General features: G+C 37.8%; 3 protein-coding genes across 4 annotated transcripts; 2 read left to right on the plus strand and 1 right to left on the minus strand.

Annotated features, from left to right (window-relative positions):
* The first annotated feature begins 305 nt into the window (after window positions 1-305).
* On the plus strand, window positions 306-4,988 carry LOC120725158. Its single transcript, XM_040017884.1, has 8 exons — window positions 306-1,193; window positions 1,601-1,930; window positions 2,071-2,337; window positions 2,439-2,546; window positions 2,699-2,788; window positions 2,872-2,897; window positions 3,492-3,560; window positions 3,667-4,988. Exons 1-8 carry the CDS (start codon window positions 1,130-1,132, stop codon window positions 3,760-3,762), a joined length of 1,050 nt encoding a protein of 349 aa, XP_039873818.1. The 5' UTR covers window positions 306-1,129; the 3' UTR covers window positions 3,763-4,988.
* Window positions 4,989-7,056: 2,068 nt separating this feature from the next.
* On the plus strand, window positions 7,057-11,188 carry LOC120725160. The gene is made up of 7 exons (XM_040017886.1): window positions 7,057-7,556; window positions 8,309-8,644; window positions 8,772-9,038; window positions 9,195-9,323; window positions 9,462-9,551; window positions 9,624-9,652; window positions 9,862-11,188. Exons 1-7 carry the CDS (start codon window positions 7,502-7,504, stop codon window positions 9,928-9,930), a joined length of 975 nt encoding a protein of 324 aa, XP_039873820.1. The 5' UTR covers window positions 7,057-7,501; the 3' UTR covers window positions 9,931-11,188.
* Window positions 11,189-15,056: 3,868 nt separating this feature from the next.
* LOC120725163 lies at window positions 15,057-21,929 on the minus strand. Of its 2 annotated transcripts, XM_040017891.1 has the most exons (6): window positions 21,810-21,851; window positions 19,044-19,114; window positions 18,767-18,915; window positions 18,119-18,235; window positions 16,817-17,158; window positions 15,057-16,566 (listed from the first exon to the last, which is right to left on the minus strand). In XM_040017891.1, exons 2-6 carry the CDS (start codon window positions 19,103-19,105, stop codon window positions 16,475-16,477), a joined length of 762 nt encoding a protein of 253 aa, XP_039873825.1. In that variant the 5' UTR covers window positions 19,106-19,114; window positions 21,810-21,851; the 3' UTR covers window positions 15,057-16,474. The 2 variants fall into 2 exon arrangements, with proteins under 2 accessions (XP_039873825.1, XP_039873823.1); XM_040017889.1 differs by having other exon boundaries at window positions 18,767-19,114; window positions 21,810-21,929.
* Window positions 21,930-23,998: the final 2,069 nt, after the last annotated feature.

Below are 23,998 nucleotides of genomic sequence, written 5' to 3' on the forward strand. Positions count from 1 at the left end.
GCATGCTTTAAACTTAGCCTGATTAGAGTTTTGAGCTGCTAGCTGGCTGTGAGTAGGATTTTGTGAAGCTGGCTTGCCTTAGTTAAAACCCTAGCTTTTATTTTGTGTGCGGCCAGTCTGCCTTAGTTACCCTTTAACTTTTACTCGTGACTGTTCTTTCTTTATGTAATAATGATCGTGTATGTTACTCCCTCCCTGACGCCTAGCAGAGGGGGTCGTAACAATCTTCTGCAGCTTTAAAATATCTAAAAGACACTAAAACCTGCAGAGTTATGCTGGTGCTGTCGTATCCACATTTGCACCAAAGCACTTCCCCTTCAGTTCTCAGAAAGAGACACTTAAATAAGATGTAATGAGGAAGAAATGATGTACCAATGAAGTGACAACAGTTGAGCCTGTGAGTTTGTTGCCTCTGCACATCTATGCAGATTAATGTTTCTACCCTGTTGACCTTACTTTCAGTCACGAATAAAAAAAGAGAGAATGAAATTTACAGTAATCTTCCAGTTTGTGTTTTAATGAGACAGTCTGAGCTGAAAATTATATGATTGAAATGTTTACTATTAACAACATAGGCATGAGCCACAAAAAAAAAACAATATGTTGAACTTTCTGAAAGTGTAATAACCAACACCCTCAGCTGTGAGAACAGTTTGCTGTTACACTTAGTTTAAATGTCTAAAGGACATTTAGTGTGTGAAGCGTCTGTGTTTCTGACGGTAACACTTCTACATTCTCACCAACTCTGCCCCTTCACTTCTCAGAAAAACAACACTTCACAGACACAGTGAGGGACCAACAAGTATCAGAGCAAGAAGACATAATCTTACCTTCACAAACGGACAGTGGGATTATCATAAGTCACTGAGCAACATTCGGCTGTCTGTTCTACGTGCTCGTTTTAGTTTTACAGGGTTTGATGGCCTGTAGTGAGTGACCTTTGACCTCTTTAATATTGTTTCGTTCCCCAGCCATTTTATAAACAACAGAAATTGTCAGAGAAAGGACTTCCTGAACAGTTAGCGTGAGATAGTGAGATAACAACCACAGGAACCGCCACAGGGAGCACGACTTTAAAGTCTGCGACTGTCATTAGTGTGAGAAACAGGAAGGAGAAATACCGAGAAGCATGATGGCTGAATTCAGATGGATTAACATGTTTTTATCAGTGATACTAATGCTTCAATTAACAGGTAGGAATACAGATACGTTTATAAATGAGATTACAAAAGTTTACATTGAGGACATTATTATTATCATCTCAGCAGATTCTGAGTTCTATGAATGTATTACCTCACTAATAACAGGGAAGCTGATACACTTATTTTTCAGAAGCTCAAGAAGAAAGTGAGAAAAGAGAGGCTAAGAGAAATGATGGTTAAATCTATTTAGCTTAAAGTGTTTTTACTGCTGTACCTGTGCTTCAGTTGGTAAGGATACATCCAACATGTGTATAAGAGAAAGATTTAAAAACATTTCCAGCTCAGTGCACTAGTGAAAATGAAAAAGATACAAATGCATACATGTGTGCATAACTATGCAAAATTATCTGCGCTCTGACATGCAGTGTTACCTTTTTGATTCTTTGTCGTGTTCTCAGGGGCACTAACTGGAGATCTTTCACTCTCCTTCACTGTCAGAGATGGAGATAAAGTCACTTTGCCTTGTGAAAATGTGATGAAGAATCATCACAACTGTAACGCTATCAACTGGCTCTTCATTGAATCAAGAAGCACAGTAGAGCTGGTTAATCTTGGACAGATCAAAGAAAAGGCCAAATCAGACAGACTGAGTGTTACAGCAGAATGTTCACTGGTTATAAAGAAGGTCACAGCTGAGGATGTTGGTCGTTACACCTGCAGACAGTTTAGAGGCAATCCAGAGAAACAGCAAGGTCCAGATGCTGTGGTTTATCTGTCTGTTGTCATCAGTGAGTATTTACACCACACCACACCAGACCACCAGTACTTACAAGCTGTGAACAACTAAACAATATGCTAACACCTTACATTTATTTTTTTTTAAAAATGTTTGTTTGTTTGCTTTTTTCTTGGAACTTATCTTCACCAGTGACTGAACAGAAGAACACTGATCAAGTGACTTTAAACTGCTCTGTGTGGACATATGAACGGTGTAAACACAAACTGAAGTGGATCCATGACAGTGGAGGTCTGAATAGAGATTACTCAAATTTAAAAACATTACAGTCGTCCTGCTCTGCTGCTGTTACTTTTATAAAGTCATCATACAGTCACATATCTAACTCTGACTTTAAGTGTAACGTAACAACAGAAGAAAACAAAGAGCAGCTTTTTACCTTCAGGCCTCAGTCATCAGGTAAGAAACCAGGAGAGATTTGGTTGAGAAAATTACTTTCAACTGATGTGAGGAAAGAACTTTTAATTAGCTGAATTTGATCTTTTGTTTGAATGATGAAGATACAGTAACATCAGCAGCAACAACAACAACAACAACAACAACAAGAAAAGTAACAACAACAAGAACAACAAGAACATCAAGAACAACATCACAGACTGATGAACCAGGTGATTTTTCTTTTTTTTCTTTTTTTGGGGGGTGGGGGTTCAAAGCAATGATTGAATAGTTTTTTGTTAAGTCACATGCATGTCATATTTGCAACTTTTCTACCTCTTAGACATTGAACAGTAAATGAAAAGCTTCAGATATTTATGTTCAGGTGCAGCTCTGGTGTGGCCGTACATCCTCGTGGCTGTTATTTCAGCAGCACTTTTAATCTTTGCTGTGAAACTGATTGTACTGAAGAGAGGTGAGAGAAAATCCCACATTAAATATTAAAGCTGAATCTTCTCTGTGGTCAAGTGTGTAATCCTGTTTTTCTTTTCTTTTCAGGGACCAAAACACAAGCCAATGAAAATGTGAGTTTAAAAATAATCTTTACTAAACATTTTAATTCTAGATCAGAAGTGATGCAGTGGTTGGTGCAGCAAAAGATCAAGAAAAGAAAAAAGAGGGTGCAAAATTCATTTTTGCTTTGATTTTATAATTATTAACTCCAAAAATGACATCAACCTATGTGCAAAGTCCTTTCTGATCACAAAAAAGACCCTATGGTACTGGTAGTTGGACTTTTGTGTTGCATTTTATGTGTTTTATGTCATTATCTATCTATGATTGTTGCAGATGTTTAAACACTCAAAAGTAACTGGAAGTTGCACTGATGTAATGCATATATTTATTCAGGCTTGACTTCAAATCCTTCAGTCATTTAGAAAATAATAAGGTCAAACTCACAACTTCTGCTGTTTGCATTTGTTCTTCAACATTATAAAACTAACTTTACAACATGAGACTGTGCAAGAGATAGATTTCAAACTGAAGGGAAGTGAACTGGTGCTGTCAAACTAAGCCAAAAGAAGTGGTAACACATTTTGACATCGTTGGCAGAGACGGGTCAGTGTAGATCCTCCTGCATCTCAGAGGGCAGTAATCATGTTTTCTTTACTGTGTAGGCGGATCATGAAGATGGTGTTTCCTACATCTCCATCAGCTACACCAACAAGGCTAACAGTGAAAATAAAGTAATGCATATGATATGTTTCTGGCTTCATCAGTGCATTAGTAAATGATGTTTTCACTGTGTTGTGTTACATGTGGTGAAACATCCTGTGGTCTGTGTGCTTCCAGGTTCGGGATAAATGTGACAGTGATGAGACAGTTACCTACTCCACTGTGAAAGCTTCCTCCACAGATCCCAGCAGCCTCTATGCTACCATAGAGTAAACAAAAAGGAAACTTAATCATCAGGTCATTGCTTCTGTGAAAAAGCTTCGTCCCTATAAGAATTATCGGTTTGCTCAGTTTAAAAGGAGGAAGCAGTTGTGTGAGTGCTTAAAGAGCAGAATTTGTGACACATTTTGTTTTGTAACATTTGAAAGGCTTTCAGTTTTATTTTATCTTTTGTTCAAAGTTTTGAAATGATGTACATAGATGTGTTTATTTTGCTATTTGCCTGTAAATTTTCTAAAACTGCAGTAATTTATAAGTTTAGTTTCATTTTTTCCATAAACAATTATTCAAACATTTGTGTCTCATTACTCTAAGCATCAAAAGCAGGATTAAATGGAATCAGGCATCAGAGTGGGAGGATATGTCTTTACCTGTATGAAAAACACAATTTTACATGAATGAATGAGAAAGTTTTATTATGTTGGTTGCATTTCTCTACTGACAACAAACCTTCCCTCTGGTGAGCAGGTTTTTTCACAAAGGGCTTAAACTTATCTAAATGAAGAAATTCAGTTCAAGACACCTGAGATTGATCATAAATCAGGACACATACATATGAGAGTTAAAGTGAAAGGAGACAATATCCACTGCAAGTTTAGAATATCTAAAGGACACACAGGCTACACACACAGTGACATTAAACTGCTCTGTGTCCACATATGAAGAATACAAATACACTGTGAAATGACTATATAACAATGACAATGGCGTGTGGATATCACAGTCTACCTGCTCAGCTAGTGTGACCTTTACAACATCTGATCATATTTACCAATCCAACAATTGTTGGAGATTTTGAAGTGCAAAGTGACACATGGTGGAAAAGGTGGACGGTGGATGTTTTTCCCATTGACTGACTTGGAAAGTGGCCCAAAAAAGTAAATAACAGCACAGGTCAGTGTTGAACAGATTTAAGCACCTGCTCCGATCAAAGTTTAGTGTTGGATTATTTAGACCTTGATCAGATCAATAACATTGAACAAATACATTTATTTCATTACATGACAAGCTTATTGTCATCTGTGAAGTCAGTGAAAACAGTTGTTCAGTAAAGTTACAGTCATGACCACAACCATACCCAAGTATATTACTTTAACCAGGACTAATGAACTTTCCCTGAACCTGCAAACGTTTTTGGACCTTAGGTGTTTTTTTAACCACAAGGGTGTATAGACAAAATACAACAATAGGAAACCCAACAACAGTGTTTTCAGTTTGGAATTATACTGGATATTATATTATTTAGATTTATATATTATGTCTGTGAAGGTTCTCAGTCATCCAGGTCATCGTAGTCAAAGGAGCTTGCAAAGAAAAGCGTCTGGCTGATCTGGCTGATTGGGACCCACACCCAGTTTCACACCTTGGCTCAGGCGATTAGAGGATCATCAGGGGGTCCTTTTGTCCCTCTGTGGGGGGATACTCCCACTAGGTTTATATCTGGGACTCTCCACCATTTGACCTTAGAACTGAAGAAGCTTCTCGGATGAGAGGTGAAACATCTTCAAGCAACTTAAAGAAATCCAGACGCTTTTCTTTGCAAGCTCCTTTGACATTTATATATTATATTTTCTATTATATTTCCTGTTCTGTCTTTTTTGGATGGTTCTCTTTTATTTACAGTTTTATTTTTGTTGCCTGCACTTTCTAATAAATTTCACTTCCTTTGTATTTGCCTCCTTGATTAGTCGCAGCAGTGTTTGTTTTCCCATCTAGTTTACCTTCCTTCATTTCCTGTTGTGTATTTAAACACACGTTGCTATTGGAGTGTATACTTGCTTAATCGAGTTGCGGCAGTGTTTGTTTCCCTTTCATTTCCTGTGGGTGTAACCACTCATTCTGTTCGATGCTTACTGTCTGTCTGCTTATGAGATTTCCTGTTGTATATTCAGCTTTGTTTGATGGATATTGTTATCTGGTCCCTGTTGGTTTTTTCCTTGCCCCAATAAAAGTTTGGCTTTTGTTTTGGATACACACTTTTCAATCAACATCACTGTTTTGTTATTAGTTTTATGTCTACTGGAGTGTATAATGGAAGATGTTAGGCTGAAGTTCCCCATGTAACAACCAGCTTCATTTATTTTTGTAACAATTACTGTTGTCCAGAAGGGGGTGCTGTATAATAATTGCAAGAAACTAAGCTACCAAATAGACACATACACTAACTGGTTTAAAAAAAAAATACAATAGAAAATGAAGAACTTTTTTTTTCATATTTTATTTTTTCATAAATGAGTGTTCTTTATGTAAATAAGATGCCAGTGATGTTTCTTTAAGCAAAGCAAATTAAAATAAAATTGTTGCAGTCAAAAAAATGAAAAAATAAACATCCAAATTCAAACTCTCTCTGCTTAAGTATGTCATTAATCTGCACTCTGAAAAGTAATGGTGACATTTCTACTTCTCTGGCATATTCTCAGTAGATCTTTCTCTTTCATTTACTGTCAGAGACGGAGATAAGGTCACTTTGGAGTAAAGGAAAACAAAGGAACAAAGGAAGCAAAACCCAAGACAATGCACACATGGAACATGTTGTGGAGGTTTTCCATCTAAATAAAGCCTGCAGACGAGCGGTGAGCGGTAGCTAACATTCTTTAATCCAAACACACAAAGAACAGAAAACCAAGCTTGTGGAGAGCCTACATGACCGTGGGCCAGGTCAGCAGAGTCTCACTGAGCCCAGCATGGCTCTCAGTTAACTACCTTCTTCAGGAACAAAAGGCAGTACACAGCTGTTTCACACATTAAGGTTCACACTCTCTTGTGGAGTGGTCTGCTTCCCCCAACTTCCTTACAACACCTCCACCATTTGTCTTACAGTATGGGTGTCAGACATGTTAAAATCCAGTGGCACCAAGGCATTATACAATAAAATAATGTGATTAATACATAAGTAAAAGAAATTCCTATACAAACACATGCTCAACAAAATAAGACAGGAAATGAGAAAGCTAAACAGGGGTGCTAGTTTCAGTCATTATGCAAATCCAGTGTTATAAGGATGGGGAAAGGATGAGACTAAAGCAGTCCCTTGAATGAGTGGCACTGAAAATGTGAAAACCTGCCACTGCATCCACAAGAAAAGAACTAGCTTTTACACTAAGGGAGGAATAAAGCCAAAGCAACTAGGACCTGAGAACTAAATACATTTTTTTAGGTTGCAAGACAGTAAAGCAATCTAAAATACAAAATATTCCCATTTATGTTTATTCTGGTCATTTGTGGATAACACCTCCCCCGCTCTGCTGCTGCTCATTAATAATTAATTAAACAAGCTAAATCATTAAGAGCAAAGTCTTGCTTACCATCACCAACATGGATTCTGTTAAACACTGAACAAGCAATATGAGTTTGCACAAGACAATTGGTACAAATACATACTTTGATATATGGCAGTGGACAGGAAGTGTGCTGTGGCTTTAGTGGAGATAAAACTCTACAACACATTATTTAATATCCTATAAAATTACTCTTATTTACCTCCACCAAAATTAGTAAGACTGCAGTGTCAGTTTGGTTGAGAAGGGGTCTACACATTTGAAAAACTGAGGGAATTCATATGATCTACATTAAAAAATAAATACAAGAAATAACCATAACATTGAAAATGACCACAGCCTGAATGAGGAGGAGACAGGAAGTAAACTAGATAGGCATGTGTCTTTGACAAGTACAACAGAGTTTGCCAGTTATAGATGTGACAAAATGAGAAGGAAAACCAGAACAAAACGTGATGATTGAACACAAATTCTTCAACATTTCTCTGTTTCTGTTGCTGCTTTTTTCAGGTAAGGAAACCTTTATTTACAACTAAAACCTTTTTGCTATTTTACTTAATCTCAACAACAAATTTCAAACACACATTTTCAGATATGAAAATTAATTAGCTTTGAAAACCTCTTCCTACTGTAACACTTTATCAGCATCTAACTTACTGAATAGATTATTGTTAAGATTAACAGATGCATGAAGTAGTTTTGAATAATTCACTGTCTTAATGATAGACGTCTGATATTGATAAGTATGTTCAGTTACAATAGTCACCAAACTCTTGTTTTGTCTCAATTATTAGGTGTAATTTCTACATCAAATTTTCTTTTACCTACTTTAGCTTTTATGCTGTGATACTTTCTGTTTGCTTTCTGCATTTATTTTTATATTCCTCCTTTTGGAGTCTTTGTGGAGCAAATCAGCTGAACTTGTTTGTTTTGAACTGGTTGTTAAGTAATGTGAGAAGAGTAAGCTGAAAGTCTTTATGAGGACATCATGATTCACTAATTAAAGGAAGCTCTCCGTGTATCTAGATGTATTACAAGGTCTGTGTTTTTTTTATATTTGTGCTTCAGTTTGAAGGTAAGGATACATGTAACATGTAAGAGATTTTTTTTCTTCTTTTGAGTTTTACTTTATTTTGAAATCCAAGACAGCTGTGCTTTTGTTTGACAACCCAAATCAAGTTTTTTGTTAGTTCTTTTGTAATAAGAATGTAAATCGTCTCCGTTCAGACAAGTATTGTTTTTTCTCTCTGTTATATTTTCAGGAGATCTAAGTGGAGATCTTTCACTCTCCTTCACTGTCAGAGATGGAGATAAAGTCACTTTGCCTTGTGAAAACATGATCAAAAACCATCACAGCTGTGACACTACCACCTGGCTCTTCACTGATTCAAGAGGAAAAGCAGCAGTAGAGCTGGTTAATCTTGGACAGATCAAAGAAAAGGCCAAATCAGACAGACTGAGTGTTACAGCAGAATGTTCACTGGTTATAAAGAAGGTCACAGCTGAGGATGTTGGTCGTTACACCTGCAGACAGTTTAGAGGCAATCCAGGGAAACAGCAAGGTCCAGATGCTGTGGTTTATCTGTCTGATGTCATCAGTGAGTATTTACACCACAATATGTTGGAGTTCAAACTGTGTTGTTAGAGCAACATCATGAAACATTACATTTAGTGAAAAGAAATGTATTCATACTTTTTAATTCTTCTTGCGCTTATCTTCACCAGTGACTGAACAGAAGAGCAGGGATCAGGTGACTTTAAACTGCTCTGTGCAGGTACATGGACATTGTGAACACAAAGTGAAGTGGATCCATTACAGTGAAGGTCTGAATAGAGATTACTCAAACATAAAAACATTACAGTCGTCCTGCTCTGCTACTGTGACTTTTGTAAATTCTTTATACAGTCACATATCTAACTCTGACTTTAAGTGTAACGTAACAACAGAAGATGGCAAAGAGCAGCTTTTTACCTTCAGCCCTCATTCATCAGGTAAGAAAGGAGGAGAGATTTTAATGATTATGATAAAATTTTGAAAGTAACTTCACATTATTTGCTTATTTTAACAACTTAAAGTTTTAACTGACAGACAATTTATACAGACAATTTATTAGTGAAAGGTCCACTGAATCTTCTTTTTTCATTTAGGTGAACAAACAAACAAACAAACAATTACAACAACAACAGTTAAATTGGAAATCACAATTGGAAATACAGTAAGAGCAGGTCTGGGGACAAAAGAGTTGGAAAGCATGGAAGGTTCAAGAAAATTACAAAGTAATGCCAACTTGTCCTCTGTATCATTTTTCCTCCGCTTTCTGAATTTCAGAATGAAAAGTTTGAGGTTTGTGTTGTGTGTTTTGCAAAGAAAAATACATTTAAAATATGCTTTTCGTGTTTTCTTTATCTTCCCAGGCTGGTCCTTGTACAGGCTCATCATTGTGGCTCTGGGTTTAGCAGCACTTAATGCTGCTGTTGTGATCGTCAACATCTGGATAAGAGTTGGTGAGAATAATCATTTATGAACAAGATTTTGTTTGTGGAAGCTAAAGTTGACTCCTTACTTGGTCCTTTTAGGGAAAAAAGCACAGATGGAGGAAAACACGGTGAGTTTGTTAACTTTTTTCGGACAAAGTATACACAATAAATAGGCGATCACACTGAATTGTGGATAAAACTGTATTTTCTGGCTCATGAACAAGTAGAACCCATCAGGATAAAAGAAAATCTTTACTTTGTCGGCTTTTAGTCTGATTGTGCTAAATGCAAAATGCAGTTACAGTTTTAATGACGTTCATTGTTCTGTATTTTACAGATGTGCAAAGATGAGGTTGATGATGGAGCAGTGAACTATGAAAATGTCCAATCTTCTGATGAAGTTTGACCGAGCCTCCTGCTTCTGGCAGATCTCACATATCAGCACATCAACATGCTGTATATTTCTTTTTACCTTCATACTCAACCTTTTAAACAGAGACTCGTGCTCTTGCTTCAGTCACAGTTTGGATAACGATACTGAAACTGTGATACTCTCCTACTTTGAAAACCAAAGTGACTTTTATAAAAATAACTTCCTGCATCAGCTGTAAAAAGCTTCTTGTTTTGTTTTTTGAAGTGACCAGTATTTTTAATGGTTTTTCAGCATTTATGTGCTTTGTCTCAGAATCCTTGAGGACAGCCTTGAAATTTTGTTGTTAAACTAGGATAAAGATTTCTCCCCGAATCAAAAATTTACCAGCCATTTTCCCTCTACCTTTCTGTTGTAGCAGCAGAGGCTAGAGCTTAGTTTTATCACTCTGTGTGAGGAAGAGCTGATTTAATCAGAACTAAACATCATTTTGCTTCCGTAATTACCCCCTGCTGTTCGACCCCTTTTAGAAAGGCTTTCCTTCTAGTGTACACGCGTAGTCAACGCATCAAAGAGGAGACTTCCAACACACAAAAACTAAACAAAAAATACAACTTTTTATTCATTTATTTTGTAATAATTTTGACTTGAATGTAGCTCATTTTCATTAGAAAAAAAGAGACTTGAGAGAAACGCATTTTTATGAAAGTCAGGCATTTTGATTTAATATTCACATTTTGTTTTGATTGCCACACAATAGCTACACTTGTTCTAAAGGCTCACCAGCTTTTACACATTTCCCTGAGCGATGGCTTTCTCACAAAGTTTACACATGCAACCCGGACAGGTATTATGCCTTAAGTCACAGCTGCAGACTGAGACTCTCGTCTCTGTCTCAGTGCTACTACACACATTTGATGGACTAACAGGTTGTTCCTTCATCTCTTCCATCAGGAACAGAGCCCAGGGAACTGCAGCCACCGCTGAACAGCATCATTCCCAAAGTCAACAAGCTTTGCAATAGCTTTAAATGTCTGCATTAAAATGGGAAAGTCTGACACCATTATCCTCAGTCAAAAATCCTTTTTAAGCTGCTGTTTTTCCTAGTTAAGCCTAATTTGTGTGCCCAGGGACATCCAATGTATATTAATAAACATATCTGTGACAAAAGGGATTCTGCTCTGTACAAAAGTTTAAAAAAAAAGTCAAAGAAAACATCTGTCATTTCCGCTATATACAGTATAGTATATAGAGAGATGAGACTACGAGGCTCCAATTACATCAGTGCAAAAAACCGAATAGATATAAGAAAAGTAAGAAAATAGATATACACTTTATACACTAAATATAAACAAAAGTACGTCTTTGTGTTTCCATTTAAACAGAAAAAAACTTGGCACAGAAAACAGACAGATGAAATGGGATGGAGAAGGTGTACATAAATTATACAACATACCACAGTACATTGCACATAAATATTGTTCCTATAAAACACAACATATTTTGTTTTGGACAGCTCTGATAATGTAAAAATGTTTTAGAGATCCTATATTATTTGAAAGTACGTATTGTGACTCTGTGGAAAAGCATCAGAATCAAGGAACTAATGTGAGCAAGAAAACACCGTACTGTGGTCGAAACTTAAAATAAGCTGTGGTCCATTGACACCAAAAGTGATTCGGGTGTTACTCCACCTGTTTATAATCTCTCACACCCAATAAAATATGTTAAACAGGGGCAATGTTGCAGTGACACCAAACTCCTCACCTGCATAAAATGGCAAGAAATTGGTTTCACATGCTATGTGAAAGAAAACTAAGCTTTTAAGAAAACCGACTCATAGCACTAATAGTAATAAAGATGAGCAGGATTATTTGCTACTTATGCAACAGTCAGCAAGCTAGTTGATGACATTTTAGAAATCAATTCTTAGTTAATGACATCGTCTTCCATCTTCTCAGTTATAATTATAGAAGATGTGTCTCTGCATGACATAAGATGGAGTGTAAGGAGCTCCTCCAAGAGGACCCAAACACAGGACAAACACCTCAAACCAACTGTCAAGCATGCTGCTTCAAGGATGGTGATGTGAGCTCGTCCTGCAGCCACAAGAGATGGGCACCTTGCAGTCGATGAACTCCTCTGTATGCCAAAGTTTTCTAGAGTCCAAAGTGAGGCTGTCTTTCTGACAGCTAAAGCTTCTCCTAAATCACACCATGCAACATGATAATGACCCCAAGCACCGCAGCAAATCTATAGCATGGTAGTCCAGTCCTTAACCTGACTGAAATGCTGTGTTTAAAGGAATGCTTGCAAATGTCAATTAATTTAAGCAGCTGAAGTTATTGCTGCTAACTGCTGGTTCTGTAAACTAATCATAGAATGATTGCGATATTGAACTAAAACAAATGCCTGAATCCTAAATTGTGGATCACTCATTGTGGTAATCAAATCACTAAATGTGATTCAGAATTTTTTCTTTTGTATATATTATTTTACATCCAGCGGTTAATAAGAGAGTAGATATTTTGATTATAGTTAGCAAAAATTCAGACTAAAATCTGGATTTAGATACATCAAAGCCTCTTATTCATTCTGTGCCTGGCGCTTGCATTTCTGTACCGTCACATACGCTAAGCCCAGTTTCTCAATGATTGCCTGACACTGTTCTGGTGAAGTGATGAAAAACTCAGAGGCAGGTTTCACCCATAGCAGAGGATCTGTGTTGAATCAGCAACTTGCAAAACTAAATCAAAACATGGACTATTGATTTAAAACAGAAATTGCAACAAAGTTCAACATTTACTTCATTTACGCAATTAAATCACCTGAGCAGCTTTACTCATGAAATTATAACAGTAAGCTGAATTTATATGCAGTGAGATTTACTGATCAATTACCAAAGGAAAGATTTATGCCTGTAAAGAATGGCAAATGGCCACCCTGTTACAATGCCATAAAAAAAGATTGTCATGAAAAGTAGGTGGCATCTGATCTACTGTAACCTGTTGAGCAAAGCTGTCTTTCCAGCCCCACTCTCTGATTTTTCTTTTCTTAAAAAAAATCAAACAAAAAAACATATGTTTTCAAAGTTATTTGGTTACAAATGTATTTTGGAAATATTGAGCAGTGCGAAAACCTGCACTGATCTGACCTAATTTCTTCCTCATCCTGATTCCTGACCTGGCTAAGGTGGATCTGGCATCTGACAAGGATTCCTTCTGGGCGTCTCCCTGGTGAGGTGTACTGGCCGTGTACCACCGGGAGGAGGCCCTCGATCAGACCCAGGACCTGAAGGAGTTACCATGGATAAGCTGGAGAGGGAGGTCTGAAGTTTTCTGCTTAGACTGCTGTCCCCGCGACCCGGTCGCAGATAAATGAAATGGGTAGAGCAAGTTTAGTTTGTAAAGAATGCAATTGTTTCCATGCAGGAATTCTATAGCAAAAAGAAGAGATGAGCCCTTCGTCACAGATGGTGTGGTCACCTGCAGGTTCAAGGTCATTGCATCTCCAACCCACATCGATAGCCACTGTACTTGAGGGAAGTTTGGACAATGTTAAACACTTTCTTCAGGCAATTGTATTTGGATCACCTAAATCAGGGGTCCCCAACTCCAAGCCTCGAGGGCCAGTGTCCTGCAGGTTTTAAATGTGTCTTTGATCGAACACAGCTAATTCGAATGGCTAAATTACCTCCTCAACATGTTTTGCAGTTCTCCAGAGGCCTGGTAATGAACTAATCATTTGATTCAGGTGTGTAGACCCAGAGTGAGATCTAAAACCTGCAGGACACTGGCCCTCGAGGCCTGGAGTTGGGGACCCCTGACCTAAATTCATGACAGTAATTCAAGCAGTAATGCCTAGACGGACAAACAAACCATCCTTAACCTCCTTGGACCTGACGTCCACATATGTGGACATCACATTTTGGGTTATTTAGACCAAAAAACTCAACACCATCTTAACACCAGCTACAATATTGGTAATATGTGTGTTGTTCAGCAGAACATTGTCCAGTATGTTGGCTGATATACTTTATTTACCTTTGAAAATAAAAGTTGATCTGATTTTAATGAATTACAAGGAGTGTTTTTAATTATTATCTTTGAAATAAACATACAGTGCTTATATTAACTGCTGAATTAGAAAAAATAATGTGCTCTTTAAAACACTCATCTATTTAAAGACTACACAAGCTGTGTTAATTATAGTTATACCATAATCCTTTGTGTCAGCATGTGATGTTAAATATACATAAACAGTATGTGTTATCAAATGAAAGTGCAAAACTCTTTGTTAGGAATCTCTACCTCTGATAACAAGTTTCATGCTTTTTCTAACTGAAAAATGAACTGAACTATGCATGAAAACACAATTCCTAAAACATGGATAACAGAAACATGAAACTCAAATAATGTCACGGTTCTGGGTCCGTTGGACCCAGTATTTTGAGTTTATTGTGTTTTGATTTAAGTTTGCATCAGGGATTGTGTTCTTGTTCTCTTGTCGTGTTATGGTGATGATTAAGATGTCTATTATTAGAGTTCCATGTTTCTGTTTATCTGGGTTTAAGATGTGGGTTTAGTTTCATATGTCATTTCCTGTCTGTCTCTCGATGTCGAGCCTGCGTGTGATGTTTTATTGTGAAGGTCTGCGTCTCATGTGAGTGTGTTCAGTTTTACCTCTGTCTCGTCTTACTGATTGTTCCCAGCTGTGTCCACCACCTGTGTGTAATTCCCGTGTTTCTCTGTGTGTATTTAAGTCGTGTCCTCCGTCATTGTAGTTGCTGGTCCGTCTGTGTAACCACCGTGTCTCGCTCGTGTGTTCACCCTGCTGTTAACCATCGTCTGCTTCTGCTCGCCCTGCTTCATGTTCATGTTCTGGTTTCTGCGCTATAGTTTAGCTGTTTCCCAGTATAGTTTAGTTCGAGCTCCATTTGCTGTTTGTCCTTATTTTGTGCTCAATAAACCACCCTCACTTCTCCACTACTGCCTGCGTTTGGATCCTCCTTCATTTCCTCCACAAGGCTCCTCTCACTCGCCGTGACAAATAATAATCATCACAAGCACAACAAGAAAACAATCCATGATGCAAAATTAATCCAAAACATAATAAACTCAAAATACTGGGTCCAACGGACCCAGAACCGTGACAGCTACATAGTACTTCAGTTAGAGTCATTGACCTTTTTTTTTTTTTTTTTTAACAATGTCCATATCTACTCCACTGATTAAAAAGGAGCATAGCCTCGAATGAATAGCCAATTATATGACCCTTGTCCAACATTTAATGGTTCAATTCATTGCCATTTTTTCCCCATTCGCAGTTTTTTATATATATTTTATAAATTAATGTGCACAGTTTGTGTTGTTAGTGTCTTTGTTAATTATCCCGTTTGTCTTTTAACCCTAACATGAAGCACTTTAGTCTTTCAATCAGTTTTTGTTTTCTCGATCTTATAGAATATTTCTTACACTTAAACACAAAACTTTAGGCTGCTTTGGGGATGAAGAGCCATACAGAGAGGAATTAGGCTAGTAACAAATGTGCAAAAATGACCCATACAACTCATGTGCAGTGATTTTTGTGTAACTATTATTAAAAATTGACACATCACCAACTAATTAAACATGAATGACTCAAACAGATTTTACACAGATGTGATGACTAACTGCTAAAAGGTTTTCTGTGGATACAAATGTCTACAAATATTTGTGACATTCTTTTCTTTCACTTACAGATTGGTAAAAAATGTGTGCACGGGTTACCAGACACACACAGGTTACATTATATTTGTGTGCAGTTTTAACATTATATAGTATATTGTTATTAAAAATTATCTAATTTAGTAGCCATAGCCACTACCTTAACAAAACAGACAGGTAAAGTGGCTATCAGGTAATTGCTAATGAGGAGCCAGGTTAACATTTATGTTAACTCTTCAATATTTCAACACTATTAAAACAGGAGCTTTACTCACTGCTGAAACCTCACTGTTTAGCTGCTAGTGAGGGGAGGGGCTGTGTGCCTGTCTGTGGTGATGTGTCAGTTGAAGGAGGCGCTGTTGGTCTTTTTAGTATCAATTATTATCTACTGACTTTTCTTTCTTTTAAAAATCCTCTTTTAAGACTCTGACTGTGCAAGCTTTGTTCAAGTGCTGTTGGAAAACTTGGACATCTGAGCTTTCCTGTGCATTTATGCATAGTGAACTGGTACTTATACAGAACCTTCCTATATTCAAGTTGAGCATTAAATAGCTTTCTACTACAAGTCATTATTCTACCAGTCACACACATTTCTGCAGTGCTCTAATCTGAGCATTTTTATCTGTTCACACACACTCACACTGTAGCCTATAAAGGCAAATTAATGTTTTGGATAAGTTAAAGTAACAAGTTGTTCTTGTCAAGAGAATACAGCCAGTCCAAAATGTAGTGCACAGACCACAGAAGACAATTTCTGTCTACAGAGTGTAAATAGAAATGGTTGAATGAAGAAATCAAACAGTAGTTTCTCTGATAATCAAAGCAGCAATCAACCAAAAGCTTCAGATAACTCATACTGACTGCAGTAAACAGAGTTACTTTGGAAGAAGAGAAAGTGGAGTGGCGGAGTCTTCATTGTTTTCTGTGGCAATGTGGAACAAACCTCTGATGGTTTTCAGCCATCCCTCTGCAGAGGAGAAACACAACAGTGAGTCAGATCACAGAGTCCTGGTAAATGCATGAAATCACATGACTCCAATTAAGGGGACTGCTCTGTTTATTTTCTGTCAAAGTATACATCAGTTCTTTTGTTTTTATCACACTAACAGCATTTTCATGTGAGGTCACTAACCTTCACAGAAATATAACTGTCAATATTACTAATGGACATGAATGTGTTCAGCAGGAGCTTTTAGGTCAAATTCTCTTATACTGACCATGAACCAAGAGCACCACCACTTGCTGCTCCAGGGTCTTTCCCTCATTGTCGCAGACGGTGCAGATGTAAACACCTCCATCTTCACAGCTAACATTTCTCAGAGTCAGACTGGCATTTCCTGTAGTCCGTGGGTCTTTCTTCATCTCTGTGCGGCGTCGGAACGATTTGTTGTTTTTATGATGCTGTGTCTGACCCTGCTCATATACGATTGCCTTGACTTCTTTATCTTGGATACGTTTCCACTCCACTATGATGTCCTCTCTCTTACATTTTTTGGATTCAAAGGGCAGCAGGACACTTTCTGCACCCTCTGTCACGTCCACTGCTTTGAGCTGGCAAACTGAGAGAGCAGAGAAGAACATCAACTGTAGCAAACAGCAGCAGTAAATCACTTTATAAAAAAAAAAGAAAAAAAACGTCTTTCTATAATGTGGATAACAGCAGGCTGTGTGGCTTAGTGGAGCTCACATAATCACCTATTGCACGGAAGACTGGGAGGGGATAGAGATCTGTGGGAAGCATTTTCCTTTCAGGAAAAGCATTTTCCTTTCAGGAAAGGCGTGCCAAAAATCTGTTAATCAGATATGTAAAAAAAAAAAAAAACGAAAGAACCATAACCAATGTGTTAATTCATCCTATCATATATTCAGGTTTTATGTGTGAAGATAAAAGTATAGGATACATATAATGCCTGACTGGTGCTGGATTTATTGATATCTGACAGAAAATGTCTGTCTTCTCCATTCAAGGTTAAAGACGTCTTTTTTTTTTAGTTTAAAATGTATTTTTTTCCCACTTCATTCTACATGTCTTTGACCTCCTGTAGGAGATTTTATCAGTATAGCATTCCTCCATGAATATGTTTGCTTCTTATCAAGGGCAGCTTTTGTTCTTTTGAAGGCAACTGCACGGACAACATTCATAACTTGAGAAACAAAACTGTAAACAACATCAGTGAGGAACTGAAGGCAGAGCTTGTGGGTATAAATTAGTCTTCTTCCTTTAGGGGTCTCAAAATGGATCATCTGCCTCTTACAGCGTACACCAAACACCACATCTATAGCACTCTCTCTTGGCATGAAGTCCTACTGCTGCTCGCTGATCATCACTCTTCTTCTTAGCCTAGCATCAACAACTATTTCCCATATCTTCATAGTATCGCTCTGTAGTTACTGAAGCTCTGCACATTTCCATTGTTCCTGAAAGTCAGTACCAGTACGTGTCATCAGATTTTAAACTGAAACTCTCAACATCCCCACAGGAGCCGGCCAGGTCTGCAACACACAAACACACACACTACCTGCAGTTTTCTTCATCCTTTTATATACAAGGCTTATGAAGACAGCAACAGCAGCAGCCAAGAGAACCAGGGGAATCAGGACAGCTGGGACAACTTTGACCCAGACTGGAGAAGGTCCTGTAAAAAACACAAGCAACCTGAACATCACCCACAGTAGTTTCACTTGTTCCAGCAGTATTTTAGATTTCTGAAATTTTAAATAATGATTTTTCAGATTCGATGGGGAAATGTGGCATCCTGCAGGATTCCACTTTGGGACCTATTTTGTTTTGTTGCCAGCAAGAAAAAGGACTGGCATGTTTTTGTCTAAACTTCTAGCTTACTTATCAGACATGTATATTGTCTGTTTGTATATTATATTGATGAACACTGATTATGTAAATTATTATAACGTATTAAATGATCAAGATTAAATGTTCTGCTACTTTGTTCTTTTTGTAAGGCTACTGTTTTGTTTTGTTTTTTGCTTTTTATCACGCTTACCTCTTTTATTCAGAGGTAAGCATGATGACATCTTTTCTGGAGGGAACCTTCAATAAACGTTGCAGTTGGTTGAAAACTGTTTGTCAGGCTATTACTGTAGTTGGGTAGTTTTTTTCATCAGCTCTGGTCACTGTTGATGGGCAAAGACACTTTTCATAGCCTGACCTTTGACCTTCAACTGTACTTCAGTTGTGTTCCTGTCCTCTCCGAAGCTGCGGGTGGTGCAGATGTAGGTTCCACTGTCAGAGACTGTAGGGTTTCTCAGAGTGAGGCTCAGGTCTCCAGTCTGCAGGGCTTCCTTCTGGACTGATGTTCTGCTGGTGTAACGAGGGTTTTGGTTTATAATGTCATCGTGTTCCTTGATGAGAGTGTGGATGATTGCAGGATTCAGATCGTCACGTCTCCAAACAACTACATCGTCTTTAAATAAAGGAGCAGGAACCTGACAGGGCAGTAGCGCAGAGTCCTCCCCCTCATAGACCTCCACCTCCACCCCTGAGGCATGCTGGGAAACTGGGGATACAGAAACATGTTAACTCAGTTTCTGTTCCACAGAAAACACATATTTAGAGGCGAGGAGATCCAGATCAGGCTCACTAACTAACAAACAATAAGTACATCCAGTTTTCTTGTTTCTCTGTCACTATAGGGAAAAATTTGTGTTTCACCTTATTTAACTTCTGTGTACTGTTGGTGTGTGTGTAACCTTGTAGTGTGCGGATGGAAAACAACTCACTGTAAGCTGTGTTAATAGTTATGATGCACTTTGTGTCTTCATCTCAGGCTGGTGCCTACATGACTGTGAGAAGAAAACTATCTGCATCTAATAAGATAAAGTCTGTCTGTACAAGTCTCTACAATCCAGTTTGGTTTCAATGCTCAGTTTGTTTTATTTTATTTTATTTTTTTTGGGGGGGGGGGGGGGATTTCTTGCTTAATTTCTTTTTTGCTTCCATTTCGCTTCCACGTGGGCAAAATGTAGTTTTGTCATTACGAATTTAGATATTGGGTCTCTAAAATTAAAAGAGAACACCCCCACTATGAATTAACTTATGGAGCTCCAAAACAGAAAGCCAGCTCAAACTAAGTACAACCTAAAATAGTCAAAATATTATAGGGATTAAATGTGTGGATGAATGAACCTGACTTTTCAGAAATGTTTCTTTCAGTATGAAAAATGAATGCAAAAATTACAGAAGAACTGGAACCACTACAGGACATTTACAACACTCGGGTCAGGAAGAGGGCACACAACATCGTCAAGGACCGCACCCACCCACAGCACACACTGTTCACACTCCTGCCATCTGGCAGCATTACAGGAGGGTAAAAGCAGGGACAACCAGACTAAAACCCAGTTTCTATCCACAGGCCATCAGGCTACTGAATCACTGACTGATTGTTGAACTGTAATTATCTTTAACCTGTAAATTTGCAATTTTGTACATTTATATACAACATAACACAACTTCATACAATATAAACATCTTATTATTGCATATTTATCATATGCAAACATATCACTTGTTTTACGTTATTTATTATTTTCTATGCTATTTTCTATGCTCAGAGTTACGTTTATTCTTTATTTTAGTTAGTTGCTATTTAGTTGTGTGAAGGGAACCCACAAATGAAGAATTTCACTTCTCTGTGTAACTACTGTGTTTTGCTGTGTACATGACAATAAACTTCTTGAATCTTGAATCCAGGGCATATTTGGACAAACAAGCTTTAACATCACCCAACCTCACCCACCCACACAAGGTCCTTCCAGAGAAACTGCATTCTGCTACTTTTTCCTACTGTTATTCAAACCAATAAATGACCACAAATTCAGTGCTGAGACAGACTCTGACTTTGTGACGTGTCATGAAATTACATCAGTTCAATCACAAATAACAGTGATCACTACAGAGAAGTGCTTTTCTTGGCATGACATTACATTGCTGTCAGTGGATACCCAAGTATACTGCAAAAAACAGACTCTGCTGTCAGACAGAGACAGATAGAAAAAAGCATGCAAGAGCAGCAATGGTACAACAAAAACAGCCACACTGGTTTACAAAAGGTTCGTTCAGAGTGCAGCCAATAAGAATCAATAATGGAATCAGAACAGGTAAATTCTTATCAATTCCCATCTGTAAATATGATCTGGGTGGGTGAACTTCCATAGGAATCTTGAGCTGTTCTGATTTCCTGGGGCTGAAGAACAGTTGGGCTCTGTTCCAGAAAACAGATCTGACTTTTGGTTCCACGACAAAGATCAGTGTTGATCATTGTCTTACAGTATGCGGCTAAAGCAAACAGTGATCACAGTAATGTGCATTAAATGTCTCATTGAGGAGGAGCAGGCTGTAAACCTGTCTTACTGTCAAAACAGTCACAGATGTTTAATTATGAAGACAAAGCTGGAGAAAGTAATTCTGACTTCACCGTGTCCACAACGTGCTGTGTGTGTCCTTCACTGATGACAGCCTGGTTATAAAAGAATTCATGTTAAATAATAGACTAATATCTAAGCATGATTTTAACGTTTTTAAAGTGCTCTGACATGTGCTTTAAATAGTCTGTGGATGCTGATGAGGTGTGTCACCTCAGGAAGACCCAGCTCAACTGGTTTACAGTTCATTTGTCACTGCTCAAGTAAAAAGAGTTCATGAGCAGACGCATTAAAACGTGACCTCTGTTCTGTAGCGACTGACAATGCAGCCAACAAAAACAGAAATAACTCACTGAATTGCACACAACAGGAGAAAAAGACTGGTACATGTGAGATTTCCCACTATTTCTTGAAGTCAGTATGGCAAATACACTATACAGACAAGAGTACCACCTAAAAAAACACATAGAGAAGCAGCTTATCCAGTCTTTATGGAGCTTACTTTGTGCACTATGTACTGACCCAGCAGGCCTGTGCCAAATATGTATTTTAGTAATAATAATAATAATAATAATAATAATAATAATACAGCAGATTTTTTGTATCAATAACTTCTCAGTAATTCTGAGCAATCATTTCAGTTTGTTTTTGAAGGTTTGATCATATGTAAGCCGTTCTCCGTTTCCCTCTCCTGTGAACAGCTGCTCTAAATCAGATACAAAAACCGGAGCGGAGCAGCAGGAGGGAGACAGAAAGCTCTTACTCCTGTTTAAACAGCTGATATATTTTTACACTAAACATCATGAATCAGGGACCAGCTGATCTTACTGTGAGCGAGGATCACAAACACTGGGACGAGCTTCATTTCCCACTACAATCGAATCCAGAACAAGCCGAACCGCTGCGCCGCACAAAGCAAAAACAAAAAAGCAAAAAAACTTTCTCTTTCACTTTCCATTAGACTTTTGATCCCAATCCCAAGAGACTTAAAATCCCAGTGACTAATGGTATTGGCATTTTAATAGCAATATTGATATGGTTTCACTGCATGTGTAGGCAGGGGTGGTAATATATTTACATTCATGCAGTAACACTTTTACAGTGGACATGAAACACTACATATATAAAAGTTAATGGTGCCCTGCTCTAAAAAGCTGTCATAGATTTAAAACTGTCTGTGAACCTCTAGGATGTAAATTAGCATTTATAAACACAGTGTTTCATGTCAAATTTAAAATGTTAATGATATAATAAAATCTGTGATTGTGAATTATTTTCAATGTTTAGGAGTGGATTAAAAGATGCATTTAATTTTTGTGACACATCCATTATTAGGATTATTCGGTATTTATAGTGCACTTCTCAACACTGTAACAGGAGTGTATGGTAGCACAAAAGTCTACAGTTACACTTTTTCATTGGCTCTGCGGTTCAGTACGGCTGAGCTGAATAGACTGAAGCCTAAATGGTTTTCCTCCTTCATTATCAATAAAGCCTTTCTCTTATAGCATCTCTGACTGTAGTGTTTTCAGTCACAGAGATCATATTTACATATTAACATATTGAGCCTCATCAGGGGCATCACAAAGATGTTGTTCAAAAGGTGTAATCCAGATACCAACAGGAAACTTGACTACCAAAATACACTTTTCAGCATGCTCCAGCGCACGGCTCTCCTCTCCAAACTGTCATGAACCGAGGAAGCGTCTGGTGTTTTTCTGCTCTCATCCTGCGTCTACCTGTGTCTGCCCTGGTTCCTCACCTGCCATCCATTGATGACAATGCGCTTAAGCCCAGCGCAGTCGTCTATTCTCTGCCAGTTTGTCAGCTACCTCTGGAGGTAAACAGGCATTGTTGCATCCTGTTTCTGTGTTCATTCACTGTACTTACCTCTAGTTTCCTTGTCAAGTTGCCACTTTAGTCACCTGCAGCTCAGTTATCTGGATGCTGGTCTCCTTGGTAAGATTCTCTGCATCTCTCTGCAACCCGCTGCATTCTTACACAAGGTTTAAGAGTGTTTCTGGGAATTTTTGACCGTTTTTGAAGTCAGACATTGATGTTTGATGAAAAGTCCTGGCTAAGAGTCTCCACTCTATTTCATCCCAAAGGTGATAAAGCTGAACAGAACATAGAATACAGCTGTGTGTATATTATAATCCTATAATATACACACAGCTGTACAAATTATCGTTTGCATGGAATATTCTAATTGTATTTTGTGATGATGGCAGATAACAAGATTCTGTGAATTATTCCATGCTTGTTTTACAGCATTGAAAGCACAGGCATTGGCTATATTGTTATTCTTCATCACTAACTCCCTGAGTCAGGAGTGGGTAATTTGTGGACCTAGTACCTTTGTCAAAGTCACTTATGAAAATAAACAACAATCTAATGTTACTTCTAGACCGTTTTCTGTTGATAGTAGACTTTCCCTCTGTTGAACAGTTTCTTTTATGCTGTGCTCTAAATTTGCTTGAGTGCAGAAATCCAGTTAAATTCACGTATTAAAAAAAGCAAACAAGCACACATTAAATTCAAAGTAAATGCAATTTATCTCTTAGTGTACCTTTAAAATGTGTAAAGGACATTTAGTGTATGACGCATCTGTGTTTCTGACTTTGCTCCGGCCATCATTAGAGGTTAACACCATCAGAGCTCTGCTGCTGTTGCTGTACCCACATTCTCACCAAAACACTTCCCCTTCATTTCTCAGAAGAAAATAATGCAATGAGGAACAAACATGTGTCACAGCAAAGAAATGCCATCTTAACTTCATGACTACTCTTAGACATCAACAGCCAATTTCTGTTGAAGTTTTCTCTTCCTCAGCATAAATTCTGAAAACGAAATAAGAACATATCCTGGTGAAAAAGTAATAAGAGCTACAAGTATTTACACAATCGCATTCATCATCTTCTCTTTTTTAAGGCACCAAATACATCACTGTGACAAATGCACTGTTTGGCTGTGGTTAGTTACTCATTTTAAATTTACAGAGTCATTGACAGCCTGGT

Source organism: Simochromis diagramma, unplaced genomic scaffold (genome assembly GCF_900408965.1).
Source record: "Simochromis diagramma unplaced genomic scaffold, fSimDia1.1 OVJJ01000802.1, whole genome shotgun sequence".
Classification (NCBI taxonomy): Eukaryota; Metazoa; Chordata; class Actinopteri; order Cichliformes; family Cichlidae; genus Simochromis; species Simochromis diagramma.

What these genes read in the sequence shown, in the direction of transcription:
- LOC120725158 (XM_040017884.1), top strand. Translation starts at nt 1,130, where the DNA reads ATGATGGCTGAATTCAGATGGATTAACATGTTTTTATCAGTGATACTA. An exon ending in CTTCAGGCCTCAGTCATCAG is followed by an intron (nt 2,338 to 2,438) that starts GTAAGAAACCAG and finishes TGAATGATGAAG; the next exon opens with ATACAGTAACATCAGCAGCA. An exon ending in ACTGATTGTACTGAAGAGAG is followed by an intron (nt 2,789 to 2,871) that starts GTGAGAGAAAAT and finishes TTTTCTTTTCAG; the next exon opens with GGACCAAAACACAAGCCAAT.
- LOC120725160 (XM_040017886.1), top strand. Translation starts at nt 7,502, where the DNA reads ATGATTGAACACAAATTCTTCAACATTTCTCTGTTTCTGTTGCTGCTT. An exon ending in TCTGTTGCTGCTTTTTTCAG is followed by an intron (nt 7,557 to 8,308) that starts GTAAGGAAACCT and finishes TTATATTTTCAG; the next exon opens with GAGATCTAAGTGGAGATCTT. An exon ending in AGGTTCAAGAAAATTACAAA is followed by an intron (nt 9,324 to 9,461) that starts GTAATGCCAACT and finishes TTATCTTCCCAG; the next exon opens with GCTGGTCCTTGTACAGGCTC.
- LOC120725163 (XM_040017889.1), bottom strand. Translation starts at nt 21,846, where the DNA reads ATGAAGCTCGTCCCAGTGTTTGTGATCCTCGCTCACA. An exon ending in GTTTGTGATCCTCGCTCACA is followed by an intron (nt 19,115 to 21,809) that starts GTAAGATCAGCT and finishes CTGTATCCCCAG; the next exon opens with TTTCCCAGCATGCCTCAGGG. An exon ending in GGTGGTGCTCTTGGTTCATG is followed by an intron (nt 16,567 to 16,816) that starts GTCAGTATAAGA and finishes TCTCCTCTGCAG; the next exon opens with AGGGATGGCTGAAAACCATC.